This window comes from Lagopus leucura, unplaced genomic scaffold (assembly GCF_019238085.1).
Source record: "Lagopus leucura isolate 7727_CA_CO unplaced genomic scaffold, USGS_WTPT01 Super-Scaffold_100008, whole genome shotgun sequence".
NCBI classification, from domain to species: domain Eukaryota; kingdom Metazoa; phylum Chordata; class Aves; order Galliformes; family Phasianidae; genus Lagopus; species Lagopus leucura.
The window spans coordinates 11,183,343-11,208,656 of record NW_024962265.1 but is presented as its reverse complement, the minus strand read 5'-3'; the positions used below and the strand labels follow the sequence as shown (position 1 = coordinate 11,208,656).

The 25,314-nt window shown below is 38.5% G+C and overlaps 1 protein-coding gene across 3 annotated transcripts in view; it reads right to left on the bottom strand.

The window, feature by feature from the left end:
- Positions 1-25,314, bottom strand: part of MAGI2 (membrane associated guanylate kinase, WW and PDZ domain containing 2) — a 708,774-nt gene that overhangs the window by 52,522 nt on the left and 630,938 nt on the right. For 2 of the 3 annotated variants that reach the window (XM_042872317.1, XM_042872318.1), the window contains exons 13-16: positions 18,706-18,797; positions 11,826-12,018; positions 10,845-10,931; positions 8,568-8,816 (exon numbers count right to left, since the gene is read on the bottom strand). In XM_042872317.1, coding sequence (XP_042728251.1) covers positions 8,568-8,816; positions 10,845-10,931; positions 11,826-12,018; positions 18,706-18,797 — 621 coding nt within the window. The remainder of the gene's footprint in view (positions 1-8,567; positions 8,817-10,844; positions 10,932-11,825; positions 12,019-18,705; positions 18,798-25,314) is intronic. The other variant, XM_042872319.1, reaches the window with a different exon arrangement.

The window sequence follows — 25,314 nt, the reverse complement described above, 5'->3', positions numbered from 1 at the left end:
CTGATGAAGGTAACTAAATGTTCTGGGATCAGTTTGTCCTGCAGTGCTATGAAACAGAAGAGTGCTCACACCTATCAAGCATCTTCTCTACAGCACTTTGGTTTTTGAGGATTTAGTCCTTCTCATTTGAGGATATACTGGTTCAATGCACTGCTTGCTCTCTCCAGTGGAGCTCTGCCCAAGCCTCCTCCTAAACAATAATACCATGGCCATCATGCTCTGCATACGGAAGGGAAGAATTTATTTAAGTACTTTTTGACAGGCATGTGTGCTTCAAATGGGATGCGGATTATCTTATGTGCAAGTTTATGAAAGTCTGACTACTACTACGTTAGAAAACTTTTAAGTTTTGAACAGTCTTTGGTGGAAGAATATGTACTGTGAACAGATAAGATGGAGCTACTCATAGGGGATTAATTACGTAAAAGCTAAGGAACAAAGGTAGACTTGAGCTGTGAATTTCCATGATGGAGAACTTTTATTATTCAGAACGGTCACATCTAAAACTGGCAGTACTGAGTGGGCTGAGTGAAGTGACAGACAAGATTTCACAGAAAGAAATGCACAATTATGCACACGGAGAAAAAATACCCATTGCTAAGATTAAGCAGAGATGGGCCCTAAATTAACTATTACTGCCTAGAAGATCTTGTAATTAGCATGTCTACTTTTCTAGAAAGAACGGGCTTCCCAAGGAGGTGGTGGAGTCACCACCCCTGGAGGTGCTTAAGAAATCTGCAGTGTGGATGCAGCACCAAGGGACGTAGTTTATGATGTAGTTTATGATAGCATGGTAGAGATGGGTTGATGGTTGGACTGGTTGATCTTAGAGATATTTTCTGACTTTAACAATACTGACATTGTAAGATGATTACCACAATAGAACAGTAAATATAATTTTATGAGTTAGGAAAAGAGTAGCAACTGAAATGATGTACTGCTTGTCTGCTACCATGCACCTAACGTCTGAGCATTGCTGATGGATCCAATATCCCCTTCCTGAATAACAAAACACTGAACTAGGAAAGACTGAGAAAAAGACAATGTGGAGTCAGAAGCAAAAACCAGACTCTGTTCAAAAGAATTGTCCATGAGCACATTATCGTTGATGAACTTGAACAAGAGACAGAGGAGCAATCCTCTGGCCTTCCAGAAGAACAAATGGATTCAAGAAGGGATTAGAAAAATCCGTAAGAGCTCACCCCACTGTTGCTGCACACTTGTCCCATGTCACCATGCCTGACCAAAGGTAATGTGGAGCTGGTATCTCCCACGTATCTCACTGGCATTGTCCATCATCACAGCTCTGTTCCTAGGAAGCATCTTCTGAGTATGGCATTTCATGAGGGCTTTGTTAACACTTCAGATCTTTTATTTAATCACACCTTCAGGGTTTTATTTTTATCTAAGCAGAGCAATTAATAATGTAACCTTTTAAAGGAAGTCCCAGATCACTTGACTAGAGATAAATGACTCCACTGGACCTTAAAAAATCTTACAAACTTATTCATACTTCCATTCAGATTTCACTATAAGCTTCTCTCCAAATGTGCACAATTAGAACAGTGGCACCATGTGCCTGGATTAGACTCTGCAGAGAATTTGATCCAATAATTTACAGCATTAAAGACTAGTAGGCGATACAGACACTTAGGGTTTTTTTAGCTATTATTCAAGCTAAGAGTGAGTACAGAAGATAAGATGGCCTTTTATAGGACAATTAATTTCTTACTTCTTTCAGACTACGCAGTGGATGAGACTGCAAGAGAAAAATACTATGCATAAACAGTGATCTATACAGACTTCTATTGTTGGAAATAAGGGAAATTAATGAGATACTCTCATGTGCATACAAAATATACAGTCCTTCAAACCAGATACACATGTTTTTTCCTACTACCATCAGATGATCCAAAATGTGATACAGTTGAATAATACATATGGATATCTAATTTAAGGAAAGATAATTATTCCAAGGCCATAACTCTAGACCCAAAGAACCCAGTAGAGAACAGCAGTGCTGCAGGAAGAGTTTCTAACAATGGATCTCCAGATGGGATCTAATTTTTTTTTGCAGTGCACTTAACAAAAAAACTGTAACTTTAGGGAGATTTGAATAAAGAGAGCATCTAAGGTTCTAGGATTTTTGAGGCCATCAACCTCTCTTCCCATATCTCTCCCAGATATTTAAAGTATTTGTGTCAGAAATCCAGCCTGACACAGAGCTTGCACCTAGCAGATGATGCTTTCCCAGAAGGTGGTTAATTGTGCAATGCTCAGCTCTAAGCTTGTCATCAGAAGAGAGCTTAAATTAAATAATTGAGACGAAAAATTATTAAAAAGAATTATTTCTATTTAGGAAGTGGGAAAGGTCTGTTCTCATTAAATAGCAGATAACTACAAATTCACATACATATATTAATATTTTTATTTGATTAAATTACCCACTTTTACTCTTCATAATCAAAATCACAATATTTCCCACACCTTCATATCATAAAAAAGAAATTTAGTGGCTCATATCTGAAGGTCCATATTCTTGGGTCACTTTTACACAAAGCCAGAGCAGCTGTCGGATGCCAATACTTCTAACACTGTTTATTTCAATTAATTTTTTGGTCTTTTGGAAATAAAAATGGCTTCCTCTCACTTGTGAGACTCTTATGTTAGAAATAGTAGATTCTAACAGGATGTTAACATCAAATAATGATTCTTTTTTTTTTTTTTTTTTTTCATCTAGAATTTTCTTTACTCAATCCTTTTAGTTGTAACTGCTAAGACTATATGTGGTAAAGAGTAACTTCTGTGTTTTTCCTCTACATAGCGTTGAAATGTCAAAAAAGATCAGTTAAGGGGGAAAAAATTGAACCTCTATTAAACTCTCTGGAGTATAAATTCTCACAATCTTTTCTAATATTAATGCCTATAGATAATAAACCAAACTAGTGAACCTTCCTGAGCCAGCTGTCCTTTTCAGTGTTATACAGCTGATTACATGAATATTTACTATGTCCTCAATTCTCAAAAGGTGCAAGAGTTTTCATTCAACTAGTGGACTCCAACATATCAAGTTTCAGTTGGAAGAATATATTAAATGTAAATATCTGTAATTTCATTGCTCCTGAATGATCTGAAATTTGGGAAGATTTAATATGGTAGAGTTTCTGTCATGGCTAATTACAGAATCAAGAAAAAATATGTTCCTGAAATGTATGTTTTTTATTAGTCACACTCATTTGGAGAAAAAAAAACCAAACAAACACAAAAAACCAACTACCAGTGGCATGCTGCATACCTACAGATGTCAATATTTCCTTTTATTTACAAGATGAAAACCTATGACCTGAAACTTCCCTCTGTGTGCTAATACTGAGTATACTGACTTGCACAGCATGATTTTGTCATCAGCCTAAGAAGCTAGGAGGCAAGGAGTGCACATAGTTTAGAAATCCGAAGACCTAACAAAAACTGGGCAGCAAAACATTGATGCAAATTGGGTACGTTAAAAGGCTTGTCATCAAAGCAAAATGAACTCTGACAAAACCTTGATTTCTTATCTAAGTTTGTTCTAAATAAACTTACTCAGATTTTGATCTTAGAAAACATGTGAGCAGCTCCTTTAGGTTCAAACGACCAATTCATGAACATACTGGAGGACAGGATTCATCTAGAGTGGGTACTGATGTGGTTAAGATCCTCCATGCTTTATTTTCCAAAAATATCAGGTAGCCAATTGAATGATTCATGTAGCAAAGTGCCTTCAGTGATATATAAAAAAAATCTCTTTTCTCTTTTGCTATTTTATTCTTACTAATTACAACTATAATTAGAATTGAAAAGGCCTTCCAAAGATCATTGAGTCCCACTGTTTGGACATTTCAGGGCCCACCAGAAATTAAAGCAAATTAATGAGAGCATTATCCAAATGGCTCCTGAACACTGACGGATGTGGGGCATCAATCACCTTGATAAGAAACCTGTTTCAGTGTTTGACCACCCTCACAGTAAAGAAACTCTTCCTAATATGAACTCTGAACCTCCCATGGTACATCTTTGTATCATTCCCTTGTGTTCTGAATTGTATATATTGATTTGAAAAAATAATACATGAAAAATATCTTTCAGCTCCAAATTTTAATATCAACTAAAAAAAAAAAAAACACGTGGAAAGTGCCTTTTTGAAGCTGAAGAAGTAGAAAAACAACTCGAAACTGAATATCAAAGCCAAGCAGAAATGAGAAACCAGGCCCTTTGCCCATGAGTCCCCATTACGTCCCACAGAAGACACATGTTGCTTGTGTTTTCTCACTGCCATGTTCCAAAGAGCTCCAAGCTGGAGTAGATGGATATCTTATTTCCAAAGCTCTGTCTTTTCAATTTGCAGGTTGATCACAGAAAATGGTGTCCCCAGGCACCTTCATTCTCAGAAAGAAGCATGGGTGAAACTGCAGAACAGATAATTGCCTCAGATCACAGTCATCATTGATCAAGAAACTGTTTTTTATCTCTAAACTGCAACAGGCTCAAAGGAACTTGGACTGAATGGGACTTATTTCAGAACTCTTATTTTCTGTATCCAGCAAAGGCTTATCTTGGATTTTTAGTTAAAATTGCATGTTCTGAGAAATGAGAGAACCTTCTTTCATTTGTTTCTGCTTTCTAACGTTTTTAAAATCCACAGTCATTGGCATAAGCAGTATACAGGCAAATTAAAATCTTTACTTTCTCTGTGGTTAAACAAGAGAAAGATCATACAATTTTTTTTTTTAAATTATTTGTTTATTGGTTACTTCTGAAATTTCAATTTGTTTTCACCTTGTAATTCTGCTAATTGCCAGTAACTGTTAGGGTAAAATACCGGGAAATATTGCCAATCTTCACTGGCAGTTTGCAGTTAATGACATCTGCTTACAGTACACGGTTCTTTTTTACAGAAATTTGGGTGTTCAGGGATTTACAGGGAATCACACGTTCTGTCTCTAGAAGGACCCACATCAAAAACAAAGTAAAAGTAACAGGACAATGTGAAACTTGTAGGAACAAACACATTCCATCAAGCTCAAGGAGAAATTCACTGAGAGCGTTTCTTGACAATTTCCATTTGACTGCAAGTGCTTTTCTATAAGGATGCAGATAGAGAGCTCATCATGATGCCCTAAATGCCTTCACAAAGAAAGAGTTTTAACCATAGATGACACACACTACTAAGTATTTTTGTAAATGTAATACAACATTTAGATTAATTATTTAAGTTTCAGTGACTTCAGCTATAATGTGACACTCACTATTGCCATGTGAGGCAGTGCCACCCCACATGCCACTGCACCTCGAAAGCCTCCCACACTGCTTGTGGCAGGATGGCAGGGACTTGGGGGAGCTCTGCCTAGCAGAACCACATGTGTTGGGAATATTTTTCTTAGCAGAAGCATGAAGGTATTCCTCAAGGTGGGATTTCAGTTATAGGCTACAGTTATTTAACTTGAGCCACCGAGGCCTCCATCACAGCCACAGAACCTGTGAAGATACTCATGGAGCCTCTGAGGCCAAAGTTGTCAGGATCCACATCAAACTAAAAGTGAAAATCTAAGCTTTATAGCTTCCAGGCATTCAGCTGGGCACATTACACTGAATATTTCACAGAAACCACTGGAGCTGACAGAATTTTGACAAACCATGTAGCCTATCTAGCAATAGAAAGTAAGGAGTAAGGTCAAATTTAGGTGGCCCATCTGGATAAGAAATGAGAGCCAAGGCAACCTTTACTCTTGGAACAAAGTCTCAAAGAAAGCATGATAAACTGTACTGGGGCTATGGAAGTTAACCTTTTGTCCAGGAGCCTGGACAGATGAATTTACTTATACATTTATTTGTTTAGACTTCTTAACACTCTGAGATCCTCTGACTCTGTACTAGGTAGAATGACTTGCTACTGGATGTACTACTCAAACAGAGTTCTTCACTTATGCACTTTATCTTCTTTTGCTGATACAACTCACTCAAACGAATCCTTCTTATCTTTGACCTGAAGATGCTCCCAGTGAGATGACTTCGAAGGCTATGCTGTTCCTATCAGCATTTGGCACAACATGACATTATTTTTCTGATCTCTTCTGTCCATTTTGATTCTTTCAGAGCTGCCTTGCAGTTGCTACATGAAAATTTGATTGTGTATGTTTAGGGTATGTCTGCATAGCATTGTTTGGTGCTACGTGGGAATACATAAGCTGGCAATAAGTGGCTCTGAAACCAAAAACACTGGAACTATAGCAGAACCTTTGATCAAATTAATATACCAATGTGAGAAGCAAGGTACAAGACATGATGCAATGAAGATGCATATTCTGATATTGATGTAAATTATATTTTGGATATTACTCTCCAACTCCGTTGGCATGCCTTCTGCCTCAGGCAGTGCATTTTGATCAAAGCATTTTAGGTTAATTCAGGCTGGAAGGACCTCAGGAAGTCTAAATATCTGCTGCTAAGCTTGTTTCAGTTTACAATATTCAGTACCAAAGAGCCCAAAACTTGGATGCTATATTCTGGATGGAGTCTAACAAGTGCTGGGTAAAGGAAGATAATCACTTGCCTTCAGTCTATTGGCTGTGCTACTGGCAATACAGTCCAAATTACTTTGCCCAAATAAATATTAGTGAAGGAAAACAAATTTCCCATAAAATTCAAAAGGCCAAAGATTTTTAGCCTGTTTTCATTGCTACTGACATACTGTCATTTTCAGCTCATTTTTTTTCTGTTAAATTGTTGGTACAGAATTTACCTCGAAATAGTATTTTCTGTTCTGCCACTGTCTACAGTAAATGTCATCTTTAGGTTCATTACTGCTCTTCAAACTTTGGATTTGAGAGTTTCTTACTGTCTTGCGATCACTGAAATCCAATGCAGTTATTATTTGAATAAATTTGCTCGTCACTTGCACAGCCAACTGCTATGTTCAGTTACTCCTGGAGGTGCTCAGCTACTCTCCAATGGGGGCTACCTACTTGCTTGGGGAGAAAGAAAGGCATACCCCGATATGATGGAGGTCAGGAGGAAAAGTGGGATCTTGAACCTGAATCTGTTGTGCTCCTTAGAGTATTTAAGTCACAGAACTTTTGGTTGGTTGGTCATTTTCTCTTCCTCTCTTTCCATCTCCCCCAACCACATATCTTTTCTGTGAAATAATTTTCTGAAAAATTCATGACTAGCTTAGCTGATTAATATGTATGTATCACAATGCCATTTATGGATTTTTTTCTATCTGGTCTTCTGCAAAGAACTTCCAAAGGGCTATTATATTCGATAAAGTTAAAACTCAGAGTCCCAAGTGGCTAATTATCCATGTTTTGTTACAATATTCGTTCTAGCAATCATGGAATTTTGAAATTCAGCTGAGGTAATCCAAAAAGGAACTCTTTAAATAACTGCACGGTCATGAAATACTGCAAAGAAGTTTTCTGAGGTCATTTGCTATTATAAGATACGGCTTTCTATATCTTGTATGCTGTCTTGTGCACTTTTCTCTTCTCAATGTAGAAGGCTGCAGTGTGGCCCCAGTGTCATTTATTTCCTCAGAAATCAGTTTGGGCTAAAGAACAGATTCTTCTAAACATGTTTGGGATGTGAGCAAAGGACTGAATTAGGCTGTAACATGCAAAATGACGAATGGCCTCACTTGCCTTGATTTTTCAGAAGTGGCCAACAGTCAAAGTTTCAGATGGATTTGGTGGAAGATGGGTATCTCTCTCAAAATAAAGCTTTTTCTGATCCTATTTCCAAGGGACTCTATTCAGCCAGTTAAGCTTCAGGTGCTATTTGAAACACTCAAGGGTGCCTCTGTGCCTGTAGTTGCCACTAGATATGGCTCTGCTCTGCTCCAACTGCCTGTGCTCCCTTGATGTGCCTGGTGCATCTCAAATGGCACCAGATGCCTGTATCAAAGCAATGAACCCCAGCAAACTTAAGTTTTCCAAATGGGAAGTGAACTATAATCCTTCAGATTTGATTCTGTATTTATCAACCCCTGTGCTCAGTGGTAACTTCTGTGCTTTTTATGGTCCAGCCAATAAAAAAAACCAATCTCCCTGTGCCTTTCTCTGACAAGTTTTCAAATATTCAAATTTCCTCTGCAGTGCCCTAACTGGACAGGTGCAGTCATTACCTCAGCTTTTATTTCAAATTCCTGAACTTCACCTTGACTAAAAATAAATACATAAATGAATAAATAAATAAATACATTTGCATGTTAATTATATCCTTGGTGGTTACCTGTTGAGTGTTTCTTTGGGATGAAAGAACAGAAAAAATCTTCTTTGTGGGTGAATTTTGCTGTACTCAGACATCCAAATGAGTGTATAAAGCAGTGCTCAGAGGCGAGAACAACCTTTGGATTTCTCCAATACACAGAGGACAAATAGCGTCTCTGGAAACAACCTTGAGGGTCCCTTCAGCTTTAATTAGTGCAGCAATTAATTAGCAGGTGTCAGCTTTTAATTACTTTTTTTTTTTCTTTTCTTTTTAAACTTGGGGCAAAACTGGAAAAACAAAGCTGCAAACCATTATTTACTTACTGATTGTGGACCCTGACTCGGGCCTGTTCAGGGAGCTGATGATAACAAAGCCGAACCCTTCGTTCTCCTTGCGGTGGATCACCACGTCGCTGGTTTGCAGGCTGTGGGATGTGAAGCCCTCCGGAGGAGTCGCGTTGCTGCTGGAGACAGCGTGATTGCTGTTAGCGTAAGTCGCGTAGTCACTTCTTGGAGAGCTGTGGTGCGTGGACACAGAGCCTGGGCTTCTGCCATTCTCTGGGCATGGCTCTCCTAAAATATAAGTCATGCCAGTTTTACAGTCTGACTTGCTCAGTGGATCTCAATTTACAGTACATTTGCTAATGCAACATGAATACACTTGGCTGTCTGTGGCCCAGACTGCTGCGAGTATTAAGCTGGGAGCTGTAATAGATGCAGAGAGACAGGAATCTGCACGATTATGCAGAGAATTCAAGGGCAATCAGATAAAGTAAGCATGAATACTCAGTGCTAAGCTGTCTAACAGAAGGGAGAGGGAAGTAAAAGCAGTGGCTATCTGGATGGCTAAATGTTAGCAAGCACCATTCCCTTGTCTGCTGGTGGATCTGTCATCAAGAGGAAAATGTGACTGTCTAATCCAATATAAAATTATTTGTGTTTGGATTAAAATAATTTAAACAAGCAGCTAACATAGAGTAATTAGGATTAGCTGCATAATTTTCCTCTTACAAGTTGATTAGCATGCTCACAAGGCATTTATGGAACAGAGCAGTTATACAATGACAAATAATCACAGTCTTTCTGTGGGTGCTGTCACAGAAGCAGTGCTCATTTAAAGGTTTGGAAGATGCTCTTGTGTGATGAGTTGGAAAGGGCAGAAGGAATAGTGGTATCCTTTACTGTTGTTTTAAAGTAGCAAAACCAGAGAACAAGTTCAGCCTTTAAGGATTAAACACTTTTTTAGTACAAGCATTTTAGCAATTAGAAACAGTAAGTAAAAGATGAAAAAACAAAAGGAGTAATATTCCTTGCAGATCTAAGTTGTTTACACAGATCATTACATATTGGGATTTAATGCAGAACTTTCAGATAATTGTAAGTAATACATCTTCTCAACGATGATGGGCTCTGAACGTGCAGAGCTTATGCATGCACATGTGCCTTCTAGGAAGAAAACTCACAGATTAGACCTTCAGTGTGTATGTATTAATAAAATAAACATCATTCAAGGCCAGGCTGCTGTTTTCTCAGTCAAGTGTGTCCTTTAGTAGTCCTTGTGCGACTACGGAATAAAGTGATTAGAGAGAATAAGGAGGAAGAAAAACAAACAATTATTGTACTCCTGTGTTAGAATTGAAAATCTCCAAGAGTTATTGAACCAAATCTGCAACTAAATGCCATAGTCGGTGACAAGAGAGATCTCATTTTCTGGCTGTCATGTTTCAGAAAACTGAATGCCGTTTGTATCAGTATGGCTGCAACAGAAAGGAAATTATCTTACCCTGCAGAATGACCAAGAGCTGGCTTGGACATAAATAAATGCAACTGAAGGCCATTAAGCAAGCATAGGAAAACAAAGATAAAGGAGAAAAAGTTCAAACAGCTACCTGATTGTTAACTCTGCAAAAGATATTCATCAGAAAAATTACATTTTGCTTCTGCCTGTGAAGAAATGGCCTTTCAATCTGTGGTTTCGTAATCAAATTGTGCTCCTGGATGGTGAGAGTCTGTTCCCAGCCTGGGAGAGGTCTGTGTGAGGCAGTGGTCTCAGGCTGGATAATACATGGACATCAGCTGTCAGCCATCAGGTGAGCGCAGGGCAGCCCCAGTGCTCTCCACTCTATACAGCCACCTTGGATGCAATGTGGCTAAGATGATCATACTTCATTTTTCAGTTATGTTCACATCAGTCATTTTTAAAGTCTCCCACTAAGCTTATGTTGTAAGACACAAGATTAAAACTCTGTTCATCGATAGAAATGCTTAAATATTAACGAGTTATACACAAAGCTCCCCAGCATGGTGCTCTCAGGAACCCAGGATAACTCAGGTGTCTTACTGGCTTTCTCCATTCTGCATGCCAGGAGACTGGACTGTCTCAGACCCTGAACTTTAACACATACCCTTTTCTACCCCTACATAAATAGCAGAATCACAGAATTATAGGGGTTGGAAGGGACCTTAAGAGACCACCTAGCCCAACCCCCTGCTAAAGCAGGTTCCCTCCAGTAGGTCACACAGGAAAGTGTCCAGATGGGTCTTGAATATCACCAGGCAGACCTGGGTAAGGAGCTGGCTCGCAAGCATCCGGCGCATTACCTTGGTTATTGGCCATTTTCCTAGTGCTTGGGGAGCTGCAGGGGGGCGTCGCGGCAGGCGGAGGGGGCCCTTTCTGGCTGCAGGCCTCTGCAGTTGGCAACAGAAGAAAGTCAGTCCCGCAGCAGCAAAATGGGGCCGCAACGAGGGGCTGCGGGATGAGGGGTGCGTTGAGGTTGGCTTTGGGGCAGGGGAGTGGGGGGGAGCAGCTCAGGCAGCGACAGCAGTCCAGGGCACAGGAGGTGGGCGACAGGACAGGCTGAAGATGTGCTCATTTCTGGTGCCTCAGCAAATTGCACTAACCTTGTCCATGTTAGAAACAGCACACTTCTTTCTTGGATAAGGAACAGTAGCAATCCACTTTGACAGATGCTGCTGCACATTTTTCCAAGTTTGTGTGTTCTTCAGTCTATTCTAAAGGTTTTATTTACTTCAGATCATTCATATTGTTTTAGCTTTACTTCCTGGAAGTGTCTGCTTGACGGGAGGAAGTGGCCCTGCTTTCTAGCAGCCATTTCCTCCCTACAGATCGACTTCAGCCAGCTGACCTTCTATTTGGGGCAAAAATCTCCAAATGGCATCAGTGAGACCAGAAATGGGCTTTTAATACGTACGAGAGTGAAATGAGTCCTTGTACTAGATAGTTAACATTCTCTGAGAATTTCTCTGTTTGCTTATACACACAATCAGCATTAACAGCTTTAATTCAATGTGAACATTTTGTCCCAAAAGCAGACAAGAGGAGACAGCACAGACCAGGACAGCACAGAACAAACCCAGAGCAATCATGGCACACTGGGGCTGCCAGTGGGACACCCACTTCTGCAGGAAGCAACACTCAGCATTAGCGTTTTCATCACAGAAACAAGGGACGCATGTTTACAACTATTTGTTCTTCAAATGACGGAAAACATTCACTCCTATTTGTCAGCACCTGCTCATGCTGATAGCAGTGAGCTGTTTTTCCCAGTCTTCTTCACTCACCCGTGGGTAGCACCTTTCTCCGCACAGTAAGATTCACCTGCCCGTTTCGGGCAGCATTATGCATAAGATCAATCACATATCGGTGGGTTTTGCCGGCCACTGGAATCCCATCCACATACACCAGTTCATCACCGGGATGGAGGCGACCGTCCCTGTCTGCTGAGCCCATTGCAATTACTGCTCCGATGAGGATCTAGGCAGCAAAGGAACAAAGCCATGATACATATACAGAGTACACAGACATTTCCCCCATATACACAATCCCCACAATACAGACATTTTCCCCTTCTGTTAAGATACAGTTTGTGACTCAGCAAGATCTGTGTGTTCCTGAAAGCCACGTTCCTGCACTGTAGGTGTGACAGAAGATGTTTTCTTGCTTTTGGTGAGAAGGCGAAATCCCAATCTCAGGATTATTAACCTGTTATCTTCAAATCAAGACAATTTATCTGAGATGGTGAGTTCATATAGCCTAGATTTTGCAGAAAATCTAAACAGATTAATTCAATTTAATGGTCCTGTTGACTCAAATTTAGTTAGTCTGCATATTTCTTACTTGAGGCTACTTACTGCTGCACTGTGTGAGCACCTGGAGTAATGCGACGTGGTTTAGTGGGCATGGTGATGGAATCATGGCTGGACTAGATGATCTTAGTGTTTTTTTCCAACCTTGATGATTCTATGATTCTATTATTCTATAATGCAGTTGAGGTCAGTTGTGGAAATGACCCCTTGACATAGAGTTTGCTTTGGGACTCTTTAGGGGAAAAAAAAAAAAGTGCTATATTAAATATCACTACTCATAAGGAATAATTGCTCAGGTAGCAACTGATTAGCAAAATGAAAAAATGTCAGCTTACTCTGTGCAGATGTTGTTTTCCCAAATCAATATTAAAAAGTAATTTGTATGGGACATATAAGCTAGTAAAAAATCTGTTCAGAATCTTTTAATGACTTTCTCCACTTTCTATGCACATAAATCCACATAATTTATTAGAAGAAGACATATATTTTCCCTGTGGAATAACTGGTAGAAGAATCAAGACTGATTCTAACAGATCTTGCTCTCTTTGAAAGAATATTAAAGCATTCACAGAGCAAGTTCCAAATTTTCTTTTCTCCTGTTCAGTGATAGAGTGAGCATAGAATGATGGATGTGACATGCTGTGTGACAATCCACTTTAAATAATAAAAGATAAAGCCGTCTCATATTGCTTTCCATGAAGAGCTGAAAAGGCTGATGTTGTAGTCACACAGGTGGTCTTGTTTTTTGTGGTCTCAGCTGCAGAGTTGGAAGCACCCCAACAGAGTGTTTAAATGAAACTCCCCGTGTGGAGCCTGCAGAATTTTCCCCATTTTCTGTCCTGTCTTTGTCTCACTGTTGCTTAGAAAACGTAGCAAAGACAGAACAAGATCTGGCATTTTCCTGCTTCCTGATGTTATAAGCAATACCAGGCTGAGTTCCCAGAGATGTTCTTTCAGGTTCTCCATTCTGTTCTTCAAACACTGGAAGAATACACCTCAAAGCTTTGGAAAACACTTTGTGAAAAACACAGCTATGAAATATGCAGTTATTCCTCTTCACTGGAGAAGAAATGATCCGTGCAAAGCCAAATTTAGCTGGATCTGCACAAAGTAACTCAAAACCTTTGCATTTGTCTATCTTGTCAAAACTTTTCTTAATTATCTTGAGAAGCTTCTTTAGATTGTAGGATTGTAAGGATTATCTTCCTTCTTTTGCATTACTGGGTATTTGCAGTTTCTTTATAATTGATCCTAGGCTGCCAAAATATTGAATAATTTGTTCATCTTTAAACTTTGAAGAAGCAGAAAGGCAGCTCACAGTATCTACTGCAAAATGCAAAAACTCCTTCCACTTATGACAAATCAAGTAATTATTTCTTATTCTTTTCAATGTCTACAGTGAAGTGTGATTGTGCGACTGATTTATGCAAAAGGACACTGCTGGACAAAAGCAGCAGTGCTATTTTGAACACTGCAGGTAGCTTGTTCGCCAAGACAATAGCCACCGTATCTGTTACTGGGCATGTTTAGAAGCAAGTATGACTTCATTCTCCTTTTTCATTTTCCATGTTTGAATTTGCTTCTTATCCACTATGTGCTCTCATTTCATGGCTAAGTAGTTTCCATAATAGCTATAAATTCTACAAGCAAAACACAAATTAAACAAAATATTTATCAGGATTATATTACCAGGTATGAGATTACTTTGAATGCATAAAGAAAAGGATGATGACTTTTATGGCAATAAAGACTGTGTTGTAGAGAAAAAAGGTAATTTTCACCCACTGCTTCGGATTAAGCATGCAAAATGGTGGGATTAGGAAGATTGTGACACAGCATAATCTGAAGTTTGGGTTTTATAACTCATCCATGTTAATGTCTGTTTTGGTACTGAGTTTCTTTGTGACACTTACTAACTATTTGACTTTATGTTTCAGTTTCTCTCAATGTAAATAGAACAGATTCATGGGCATGCAATAAACTTTACGAAATAGACATCTAAGGTGTGATAAATCTCACCTAATTTTAAATGTCTGGATTCAAGATAATCTTCTGAACTCTACCCAATGCTAAAAATAGGAGCTCCTAATGTGTGGTCTGAATTACCCTAACATTCTGCTCTGTAGACTTCTGTTATGTCTTAGAAATGTCTCTTTCTTGGCACTGAGCACAAAATACTGCAGGTCGCTCTAAAAGTAATGCCTCCTATTTATTTCCATGGAAACGACAACAGATGCAGTGAGAGCCGTAGCAGTGTTTGATAGTGCAAATTCTCACCTACAAAAAACTATTTTTCAACACAGTCACCACCATTAGCTGTTCGTTTTTGTCAGTGATGAACAAGAGCCTGCATTTTGCACACATGAAAATCTGTACCAGCAAAGATGCCCCACTGTCGCTGTTGCCACTGCTGAAATGTAGAACAAATCACACCACTGTTCTCACATCCACCATAAACATTCAGCAAGAGTCAATCAATGTCAGTGATTTTATCTGCACATAGGAATTCAATGACACATCTTTGCTTCATACACACTGCCATGCCAGATGCCGTTTTGTCAGACTGCCCTGCACTGCCATCTTTCACACAGCAACAAAATGTAAGGGAATATTGGTGGGAAGGTTCAATCTCTACTGCAGTTCCTCCACCTACCTCTGACATTGTGAACAACATAATAAAATAGGAGGCATTGCTTTCGGAGCAGCTCACGTACATCTTGCAGGCATTTATGAAATGAATCCCAGCCAGGTCGTGTTGAAAAGGAGAAACTCTTACTGTAATTATGTGTGTGTTCCTGTGATTTTGAGTTTGAGCTGTTTGAATGTATTCAAAATACTTCCCCACTTTGGGATGGCAATTTGTAGCTTCAGAAATATTATACCCTGTAATAGAGTCATTATCTATAATTTGCCTGGCCATAGGAAGATGTGATAAATACCTTTGGTGGCTTGATCTCATGAGGTTCAAGAGGTGACTGGAACTGCACAAGCCACAGTCATGATGTTTGAGATACCTTCACAAACTTAAGTCTTTCTTTTGGAAAGCATCTTTATGCTTACAAATATTTAAAGTGGACTATTTCGGCAGCATTTTCTCCTTCTGAGGGTGAGCAGCTAGTGTAACTAGAAGCAAACTGTTACAGGTTCTCTATAGTGTCAGTGCTATTGTTTTGAAAAAATTTATGTGGATTCTGCTTCTTTGAGAAACGTAGCGTCTTATGCTGAAAAATCCACACTCTTTTTGAGGAACCAAACCACAAAGACAAAAGGCAAGGAAAGTTTCTTTTTGTTCTGTGTTACCTGACTGCACAGCGGGAGAGCTGAAACAAGCATTTCAAAGAGTCTCAGTTCTTGTTTTATAGGAAATGCAAGATTTGGAGCACAGGCAGAAGCTGCTGCTCCTTTTCTGAAGGAGAAAGGAATAGGAGGCTGTGGGTGGGCTGTCTGTGGGGGAGCAGGGAAGTAGTGGAGGTGAGAAAACAGAGTTAAGAGTTCTTATATTTGGAGTACAAACGAGATGGAAACTTTTTTTTTTAAGTGGAGCACGTCTGTCTTCTTCACTAGGGATGAATGTGGGCAGCGAAATGGGTGGACGGGCACAAAGGGAGTGAGAGCCAAGATGTTTGCTCCCTAACTTCCCTAACTCTAACTCTAAGCTTCCCTAACTCTAAGCTTCCTTTCTGCCTTGTAGGCTCCTCAGCCTCAGGCTAGATTCTCCTCATTCCTGGAAGCTTTGAGAAATGGTTTGTGGGGAGGCATAAATCCTGTTAGAATGACACATCTGGGGGTAAATGCTTTTGTGTTTGTAAACCCTGAAATAGAGGCAGCTGCTTTGAGGCTAAGTGCAGGCTGAGAGCAATTGTTAGTTGGACAGAGAAGCATCTTAGGAGGTGGTACACAGAAGGCAGCATTTCACTCCTGCTCTTTAAAAATAGCAAGTGCTTATCTCTGCACATGCTATCCAGCCATGAGCACTTGTTTGACTTCACACAATAAAGCCAGGACAGTCCTTTGCAGAAAAGAAATTTGAAAGAGCTGCTTCCTCTGTGACAGTTCACTGCATAATGCCTATGGCTGGGGGGCAAAGGACTCCTTTCAGAATTCCCACTCTGCTGGGTTTTTGAGCTGAGACATAAATTCATGTCTCTCACAACTCATGCAAGTATTCCTAACTGTTAGAGTACTAGATATTCTAAATCAGTGCTCACTCCCTCCTTTAGGTGGAAATCATTTCATTTTATATAAACGATCATCTTCTGGATGAGGCATTTCAGCTGCACTTTTCCCCTTGAGAATGTCATAAACCTCCAAACTGCAGAACCAAACACACTCTCAGTGACTACTTAATTATCCATTTGTAATGAAAATGGAATTGAAGGAGAAATCAAGAGAGACTTCCAAAGAATGCCTGAGCACCTCTATAGTCAGGGGCACTTTCCCATGAGGTGGGAATTGCCATCAGATGCTACTGTCCTAAGCAGGTAGAGATTTCCAAATCTTCCACATTTGCCAATTTTCTGCAGGATAAAACAGACCGTTTTCTCTACTTCCCAAGAGACTTCCTTTTTGGCCGCATTCAGTGGGCAAGCTTAAAGAATGCACACTGACTGGGCCATACAGAGAGGACAGGGAAGATGCTTAGCAGAATGTGAGGACGGTGGCTCCGTGGCCTTGTTTTTGATGCACTGGGACAAAACGCATAGCAGAGCAATGCCAGAGTGACTTCAGGCATACTTACAAGTGCTGGCAATGAAAGTGTCATTTTGATACTGAAGTCCTTCTGTATAAACACACCTTGGTTAGCTTTGAAAATCTGCTCCAAATCTCAAATAGACTCTTTGTGTTTCAATCTGCACTTTGTGAAGTATCTTCTTCAGAATACAGTGCATTTGTTTCGTTTCACAGGAGACATCAGTAAACTACCATATTTCAAACTTTGATATTTTTGATAGATGATGACAATGGAGGATTTCACGTGTTTCTTAGGACCATGTATTTGTTAGTGTTAATGCCTGAATGACAATGGTACTTCTCTGTAAGAATCCGAATGCAGAATATATAAACCTATCAATCAGTTATACATTTTCTTGGAAATGGTTCACAGTGGTAACACAGAACTCAGACTACACATAAGGTTGTGATAATAAAATGTCATCAATATAGATCCAGGATTAGTCCTCACTAACAAACTACTTACATCATTATTATATCATCAAAGTTATTCTGAGGAAGTGCCAATTCTACCTTTCCTCCTCAAATCATTTTATTTACATACACATCTAATGTTTTACCAAAATACATACTCATTTCTTTTTAAAATTGTATATATTTTATAGCTGTTTTCACCTGTGATAAATCTAAGTGGGCTTTGTCTGGTGTTTTAGTTAAGGGAGTATTTACTTCCAAACAGTATAAAGCTAACGTTGTCATGCTAGATGCTTCACATGATCATATTATCTAACCTGGAACACGGACTACAGCTCCCAGCTGGGACCTTTTGTGTCTCTGGAAATAAATGGCATTATAAATAGGATATTTTAAGCTTATGTGTATATATATATATATATATACTGCCTGCATTGTACATAGTTAGGCATAGTCTTGCATAATTTGTCTTTTAAAATGTTCTTCCTAAAGTTAAAAGAGTCTTGGAAAGTCAGGATGGAAAGTAAAGTGTTGAGTGATGCATTGTGTCAAACCTGGTTCTAGCTTAATTTACTGAGACATCTTTCAGATGCTGACAACCTGAAAGCCCTGTCTTTATCTAGATGAACAAAAAACCATTATGCTTTAGCTGTAACACCATGCTCAAGGAGTCACAGAATCATAGAACGGCCTGGGTTGAAAAGGATCATAATGATCATCTAGTTTCAACCCCCCTGCTATGTGCAGGGTTATCAACCACCAGAACAGGATGCTCAGAGTCACACCCAGCCTGGCCTTGAATGCCTCCAGGGATGGGGCATCCACAACCTCCTTGGGCAACCTGTTCCAGTGCGTCATCACCCACTGTGTGAAAAACTTCCTTCTAATATCTAATCTAAACCTCCCTTGTCTCAGTGTAAAATCATTCCCCCTTGTCCTACCTCTATCAACCCATGTAAACAGTTGTACTCCCTCCTGTTTATACACTCCCTTCAAGTACTAGAAGGCCACAATGAGGTCTCCTTGGAGCCTTCTCTTCTTCAAGCTAAAAAAGCCCAGTTCTCTCAACCTTTCTTCACAGGAGAGGTGCTCCAGCCCTCTGATCATCTGGGTTCAGTTTGTATTATTACTATGCTTTTTTTTTTTTTTTTCCTGACTTCTACACAGAATTTAGACACAAAACAAGGAAAGTCAGGAAGAAATAACTCACAGGCTGTCCAGGCTCATCTCCTCCAAGGATCCTGAAGCCAAAACCAGACTCCATTCTCCGAAGGTGAACATCCAACTCCTTGTAATCGGGACCTGGTTTAAAGGGAAACACCACTGAGCAAATCATTTTTATTTATTTATTTGTTTATTTTCCCAGAGAATTTTCACCACCTTCCCTCCCCTTTGGTGTTCATTGCACATGACTAATGGCAGCCTGGTTAGAGCTGGTGGAAATAAATGGGACACAATGCACTGTACACAGACAAGGAAGAGACACTTGAAAACGTAGGTGCCCTACAGAATGATTATGTTCAATAAAATACACTAAACCCAAGCTACAACACATTCACAGGTGAACAGTACTGAAAAAGTCTTTCCAAAATAGTGGTTATAAAGATGCCTTTCTCCTAAGACTGCATAATATTTTTCTGTTCAGCCACCTCTGGCATTTAATCTGTATTTTCCTTGCAGTTTTTAAAACCTAAAGAAAATAAACTGAAATGGGAGATAAAGATACATAGAAAAATTATCAGTCCAACTTACAAAAGATGAATAATCATTACAGGCCATTTTAGTCCCACACACACAGAAACCAATGTTTCTTTTAATATAATGTAGCTTTTAAGTACTCCACTTTCAGGAATTACCTCCAATAAAGAATTTTCATGAAAGCTATCACTGTAAGCCTCTAAGTCTTAAGGTTTAAACTGAAAACTAACATAATTTACTTGAATTCCATAATGCTACCCAATTAAGGTCTCAGCAGCTTTACAAATCATTAAAATTACACTTCCATATGCCTGCATAACATGCCTGTAAACATATGTTCTGCACTGGAATGTCTCAGTTCAGGAATATAGAATTGTTTAAAAATCAGTTTCTTTTAAAAGTATCCTTAGCTTCATTTGAAAAAGCTAATTATTTTGGGTCTTGATGCCCTCAAAATACAAAGAGAAATTTTAAATAAAATTTCAATAGTATAAAATGGAACTGTAATGGATTGTGAAACTGTTTGTTTTGACTATCACTTTGTCTGAACAATCAGAAATACTTCGAGCTCATCAGCAAAAGCAAGACAAGAAATGAGCATGAATGGTCTTTTGTACAAATTATACTTCAGTCTATAAATTGTGACAGCTTTTGTTGCATGTCAGCTTGTTGCCAACCCCAAAAGACAACAAGGGTTGAGTAGGTTTATTTCAGCAAACTGTTCCTAATGTCTCCAGTCATGCCGTGTTTCCTCAGGAGGGGTGGAACTACAGATGGCTGAAATACTGTGCTTCAGCCACTCTCATTTACTCATTTCCACAGAGCATCAGTGGACATCTCACAAACTGCAGGGTTGGACAGATCCCAGATCCAGTTTGGAATTAAAACTGATTTAGTTTAGTCAGATCATGCAAAGGCAGACACAGAAATACATGCAATGTCTCTGTACTATGATCATGCCATAAAAATCCTCTCTAGAAAGCAGCATGGCACATTGCTCCAGCAATGTATATTGGTAGGAATGAGACTGAATCAGTCTCAAATGCTTCAGCTGGTAAAATGCAAGTATTACCGCTCTAAAAAAAACAAACACGCTCTTCATATATTTAAAGAAAAACCTAAACAGATCCTAGCAGCTTAATATTCTGACTTTCTTTCAACTTATTTGATGTTTCTCAACACTGAATAAGAGAACATATGAAGTGTGTATGTTAATTTAATGCAAAGGTTGTTCAAAAGTTGTGAGAGGTAAAGGAATTTCAAGATGAAAACAATGCTCCGTCCTTACCTGACTTGCTTATACAGCAAAGAACTTGGCTTATTATTAGGGAGATTACCTTGCAGATATACACAGTAGGGTCTAACAGTAGGTCTTAACAGTCAAAGGCACTGCTTCCATCAGTTGGCTGCAAATTAAGCCTTACTTTTTTTTTGGTGCACACACGGGTGGATATGCAGAGTTGGGCAAGTATAAGAAAGTTCAGTTGTGAAAAATACATGCTCTGGCACACAGACGAATAATTCACTTGAACACATACATTTACAACACTGATTAAAACCAATGTCAGATCAGACTCTAAAATAAGAGGCATTAATTCTTTAAAATGAGTCTATTTTTCTATTTGTCTAGAATGGTCCACGTAAGACAGGTTGGCCATAAAAAGGTATGTGGGGATATTCTTCTTTTCTGAGTTCTAACACAGTTTTGGATTAACTAACTCTAGCCATACCCTTGCTCAGAAGAACCTTTTCACCAAAGAGGTGAAAGTCTATAGAACCCATTCTCTGCCAACTCCTCTCAGGAAAGTGAGTTGCCTTTAAAAGTAATGCTTTTTTTTGTCCCACTGAGCAATAGAAACGGAGTGGAAAGAACTATCTAGCTCATCATCTAGTCCAGCTTCCTGCTATCACAATGTTTTTTGTAAGTGAACAGCACAGAAACCTTTTCAGTGGAGACATAAACAAAGAATGCACTGTGTATCTGAGCCTCTTCATGATCTCTGTCACTGGGTCACCTCTTACAGCATTTTTACTGATTTTACACGCTATGATTACACTTGTTCTTTGGCTGAGATACCGTATTATCTTGTCTGCTGACTGACTAATATACTTGAGAGCATTTCCTCCGTTGCTGTTCTGGTTGTTTCACCTTTCATGCTTGTATGACTGTTGTCATACATGACTCCGTTGGCTGCACTGATGCCTCTCCATTGGTCTGGCGACAACTACTCCACAGATACCTGAAATTACATGCCTGAATATGGATTTGACTTCCACCATTTGTTTTTGTGCTTAGTTCATTAACAAAAATTAAACAGAAGAGCTACTGCAAGGCTTTCCACTCATCCCTTCAGTTCGGAAACTATTCTTTTAGTATAATTGCTTATCCGCTTTCTAGACATTCCTCTTTATATTGTGTTAAGAACTGTCTTCTCCAGGCTAACATGGAAGTGCCTCAGTTACAAGTGGCAATCAGTAAACTATCCAGCTGAAATCTAGATTGATTAAACGTGCCATTAGTTAGGTAGAAAAAATCAGTTATCAGGTTAGTCTGTTGCAAACAACCATTGTTTTTTTGCATTATGTCTCAGTCTACCACCGTCCTGGTAGTTAATTCTCTTTAATTGAAAATATGCTGTAAAGTCTTGCTGATTTTTTTTCTCCATTTTTAAAAGCTACATAATTCATTCAATATGACATGCTCTTACTCCAGCAACCCATGCTTTGTAGATTTACTAAAAATCTCTACTACCATATGCTAGCTATTTCAATATTCCTAAATGTACAGTGGTCAAGTACTCCTAACTGCATAAGTGATTACATTTCCTCTGATATATCTTTAGAGCTTAGTTCTCTATGATTCTGGCATTTTTTGTCATCAAAAGAGATTGTTAGATAAGCTGAATTTTGCCTTTTCTTGCAGGAGCTGATTTTCAATAGATCATACTCACAAAGAAAATTACCTATACTTAAAGTCAAATGACACTTCTGGGCCTTGCAATAGACAGCAAATAGTTGGTTAATATGACTTTTTTATGGAAAACATGCCTTGTTTTGTTTTTTTTTTTCTTCCTTTAGTAAGCTATATTGGAACCTCATGGTTTGTGCCAGATTGGAAGAAATGAACAGGTTTGCAGGCAGAGGAGTCAAGCCGAGTCTAAATTAGTCTTTTACACAGTTTACTTTTACTTCCACCCAATGTAATTCATCTGAATATCCTATGTCCTATCAGATTCACTGTAAAGAGATTTTTAGCTTGCAGCCAATATTTCTGAATTTATAATACAAGTATCTTGTGCAAGAATAATCCCTGCCCTCCTTTACTTTTCTGCATGTGTGCACTAGAAAAATAACTTTAGGTTTTCCTGTTAGTAAATTTACTGCCTTTTTATAATTATAGCATATTGCTTATTTCTTTTCCCTTGTGTAAAAGAATGCTCTTTAAAATAATCATTTGTCCTACAAGAGACAAAACCAATTCTCTCTGCTACATACCAACTGACTCCCCATGAATTTAAGAGTGGTATAGGAAAAGCTGCTATCTAATGATTGCTGCACAATGAGGATGACAAAGAGCACTGAGAAATTGTGCTTTTTGGTTCCTGACAGAGAATTTGCTTCAAATGTAAAGGCACCAGAACAGATTACTACTGAACAATAGTGAGATCTTGTAGGTGCAGATGTGATGATTATCAACTCCCAGGTACATTTCTATACTGTATTCACTTGAATTCCAATGTGCATTATACATTGATAAGTGTACTTGCAATTGTTTCTAAAATGCGTGTTGAGAAAATATATTTTTGGCAATGATTAATTCATTTTCTGTATGAGTCAAGTTGCACAAATGCCAAATGATTTTTACAGTGATAAAGCCAGTATTTGAAGCTATGCTGTAAGTGTTGAGAAGAATTTTTTGTTTTAATTAAAACTCATCTACACTGCAATTAAAGCAAAGATGAAGAGCTTGGCTGCAGTAATTCTACAGTCTTCCTGGATGTTTCCTCTTCATATTTATAGAGAGGAAAGGCTAGTAAATATACATACCATTATAAAAATAATAATAATAATTTTTTTTTTTTAAAGCATTCAAACCTATTCAACCTATAAACTCTACTGGGGTATGCAAAGTCAACCCCAAATCATATTTAATTTAGGAGCCCTATGCAAGCTGCTTGGGGCTAGAATGGATTTCAGAGGGATTGTCAAAACAGCCTTCTTTGTACGAGATGTCGTGTTTTAAGTGTTCACTTAAGATTACATCAGGAAATGAAACACTGCTGTTTTTCAATCACATCCATTGCCACTGTACAAGACCAATGTTGATTCAAACATCAGAGAAAGCTTTTTTTGAAATATTTTGCTTTTACATTTTTATAGAATAAGATATAAGTAGGTAGCAAGGAATGTTTCGTCTGCATAATAAATCAGTTCTGTCCTTTAGCAAATGATAGATTTAATTTCATTTTTTGCACAAAGTAATGCTTAAGATAAATTTTGGACACGAGCTATGGAAAATTATTAAGTTAAAGGGTGAACACTACCATGCAAAAGCAGATGTAAAACACTAAAACACACACAAAGACTTGCTGAGGAAAAATAAATCCTTCTTGCTCAATATATAGACCTACTGTATAAAAAGATTAAGACTTAGCATTCTATTACACTGCAAAACTCATACAAAGATGAAATGGTGACTGGCCAGCCGTGACTGGCCACAATCTAGAGAAATGATTAAAAAACAAGAATTACTCAAACATAAAATGAAGGACAATTAGTTTACAGGACAATGAAGACTGAATAATACTTGCCAGAGGAATCCACTCGAAAACCAGTCCTGGGCAGCACTTGTTCTGAATAGGAAAATGGGGAATCAAAGATGAAATAAATTTCTCAATTTATTTAAAGATGCAGCATCACTTTTTCTGCTGTATTTTGAATTACCAAAGGGCAATTTCCAATTTTTATTGCACATCTTTTTCCTCTTCCCCTCCTTCCTGATTTTATAGATAGTATATGTTCCTGCTACATGTAGAACTCTGTCCATTTCTAAGTAAAGTGAAATAGACGGCATGATGGTAGCATTCTTTCAACAGAAGATTGTTTATGATGAAGATAAAACTGTTAATGTATTTATAATTATGGAATTTAGTGACAATATTTGTGCTTATTCAAGCACAGCAATAAAATGAAAGATTTAATGGCTGTGTTTAAATGACTTGATCATTGCTTCTATCCAACTCAACTGCAAACTGTCTTTTATCACCATGAAGAACAAGATTTTGCCAGGGGCCAATAAAAACGGTTGTATGTAAAGGCAAATACAGGTGAATTCACTTTTCATGCAGGTAGTTTCAAGGTAGCTGCATTTTGCATACAGGGCACTAATCATTAGTTCGTTTTCACATACAGCTACCTTGCTGGCATGAGAGGAGTCAGGAACAAATGCATAGCTAAATTCACTGTTACATTTCTTTTGATGATTTTGACATGCTGTAACAGACTATGTGTTATGATCCCTGCAGTATCCAGAATGGAATGCAAAACATCCTTGACCAGAAGTTATTTGCATTGGCCTACTGAGAGTAAACAAGTAAATAAAGCCCTAGCATGTTCATATGACTCTAAACTAAAATATCATTACCAGTCACATTGCCCCCAAAATAAAGATAGATGCTACCAAATGCCTTATTTCTTTATTTTTTGGTAAATGTATTTACATGATTGACATGATCTGCTCTTGGTTTCTGTTTCAGAAGACTGATACCCTGCTTACCTAAGGTCTAGAGAATCGAGTGGACAGAAACATGCCTTTGATTATTGTGCTCCAGTTATATTTGTGTTCGCCTGTTGTGTCATAAGTTGTGTCATGTGGACCATAGTGTTTTAGTTTCTAGGTGGTTGAATGTCTTTACTTCAGAGGTGAAAATTAGTTTCTTCACATGCTTTAGATTTTATAAACTGATTAGATATATCTCAAATGAGGAGTGCTATCTAAATGTAAATTATTCCACCAGTACAACTCTTGAAAACCAGCACCTTGGACACAGATGCTGCTCCACTGCAAACTTGGAGAAATGATTCTTTTTACTCACATCTTTTCAATGATTTTAATGTACGA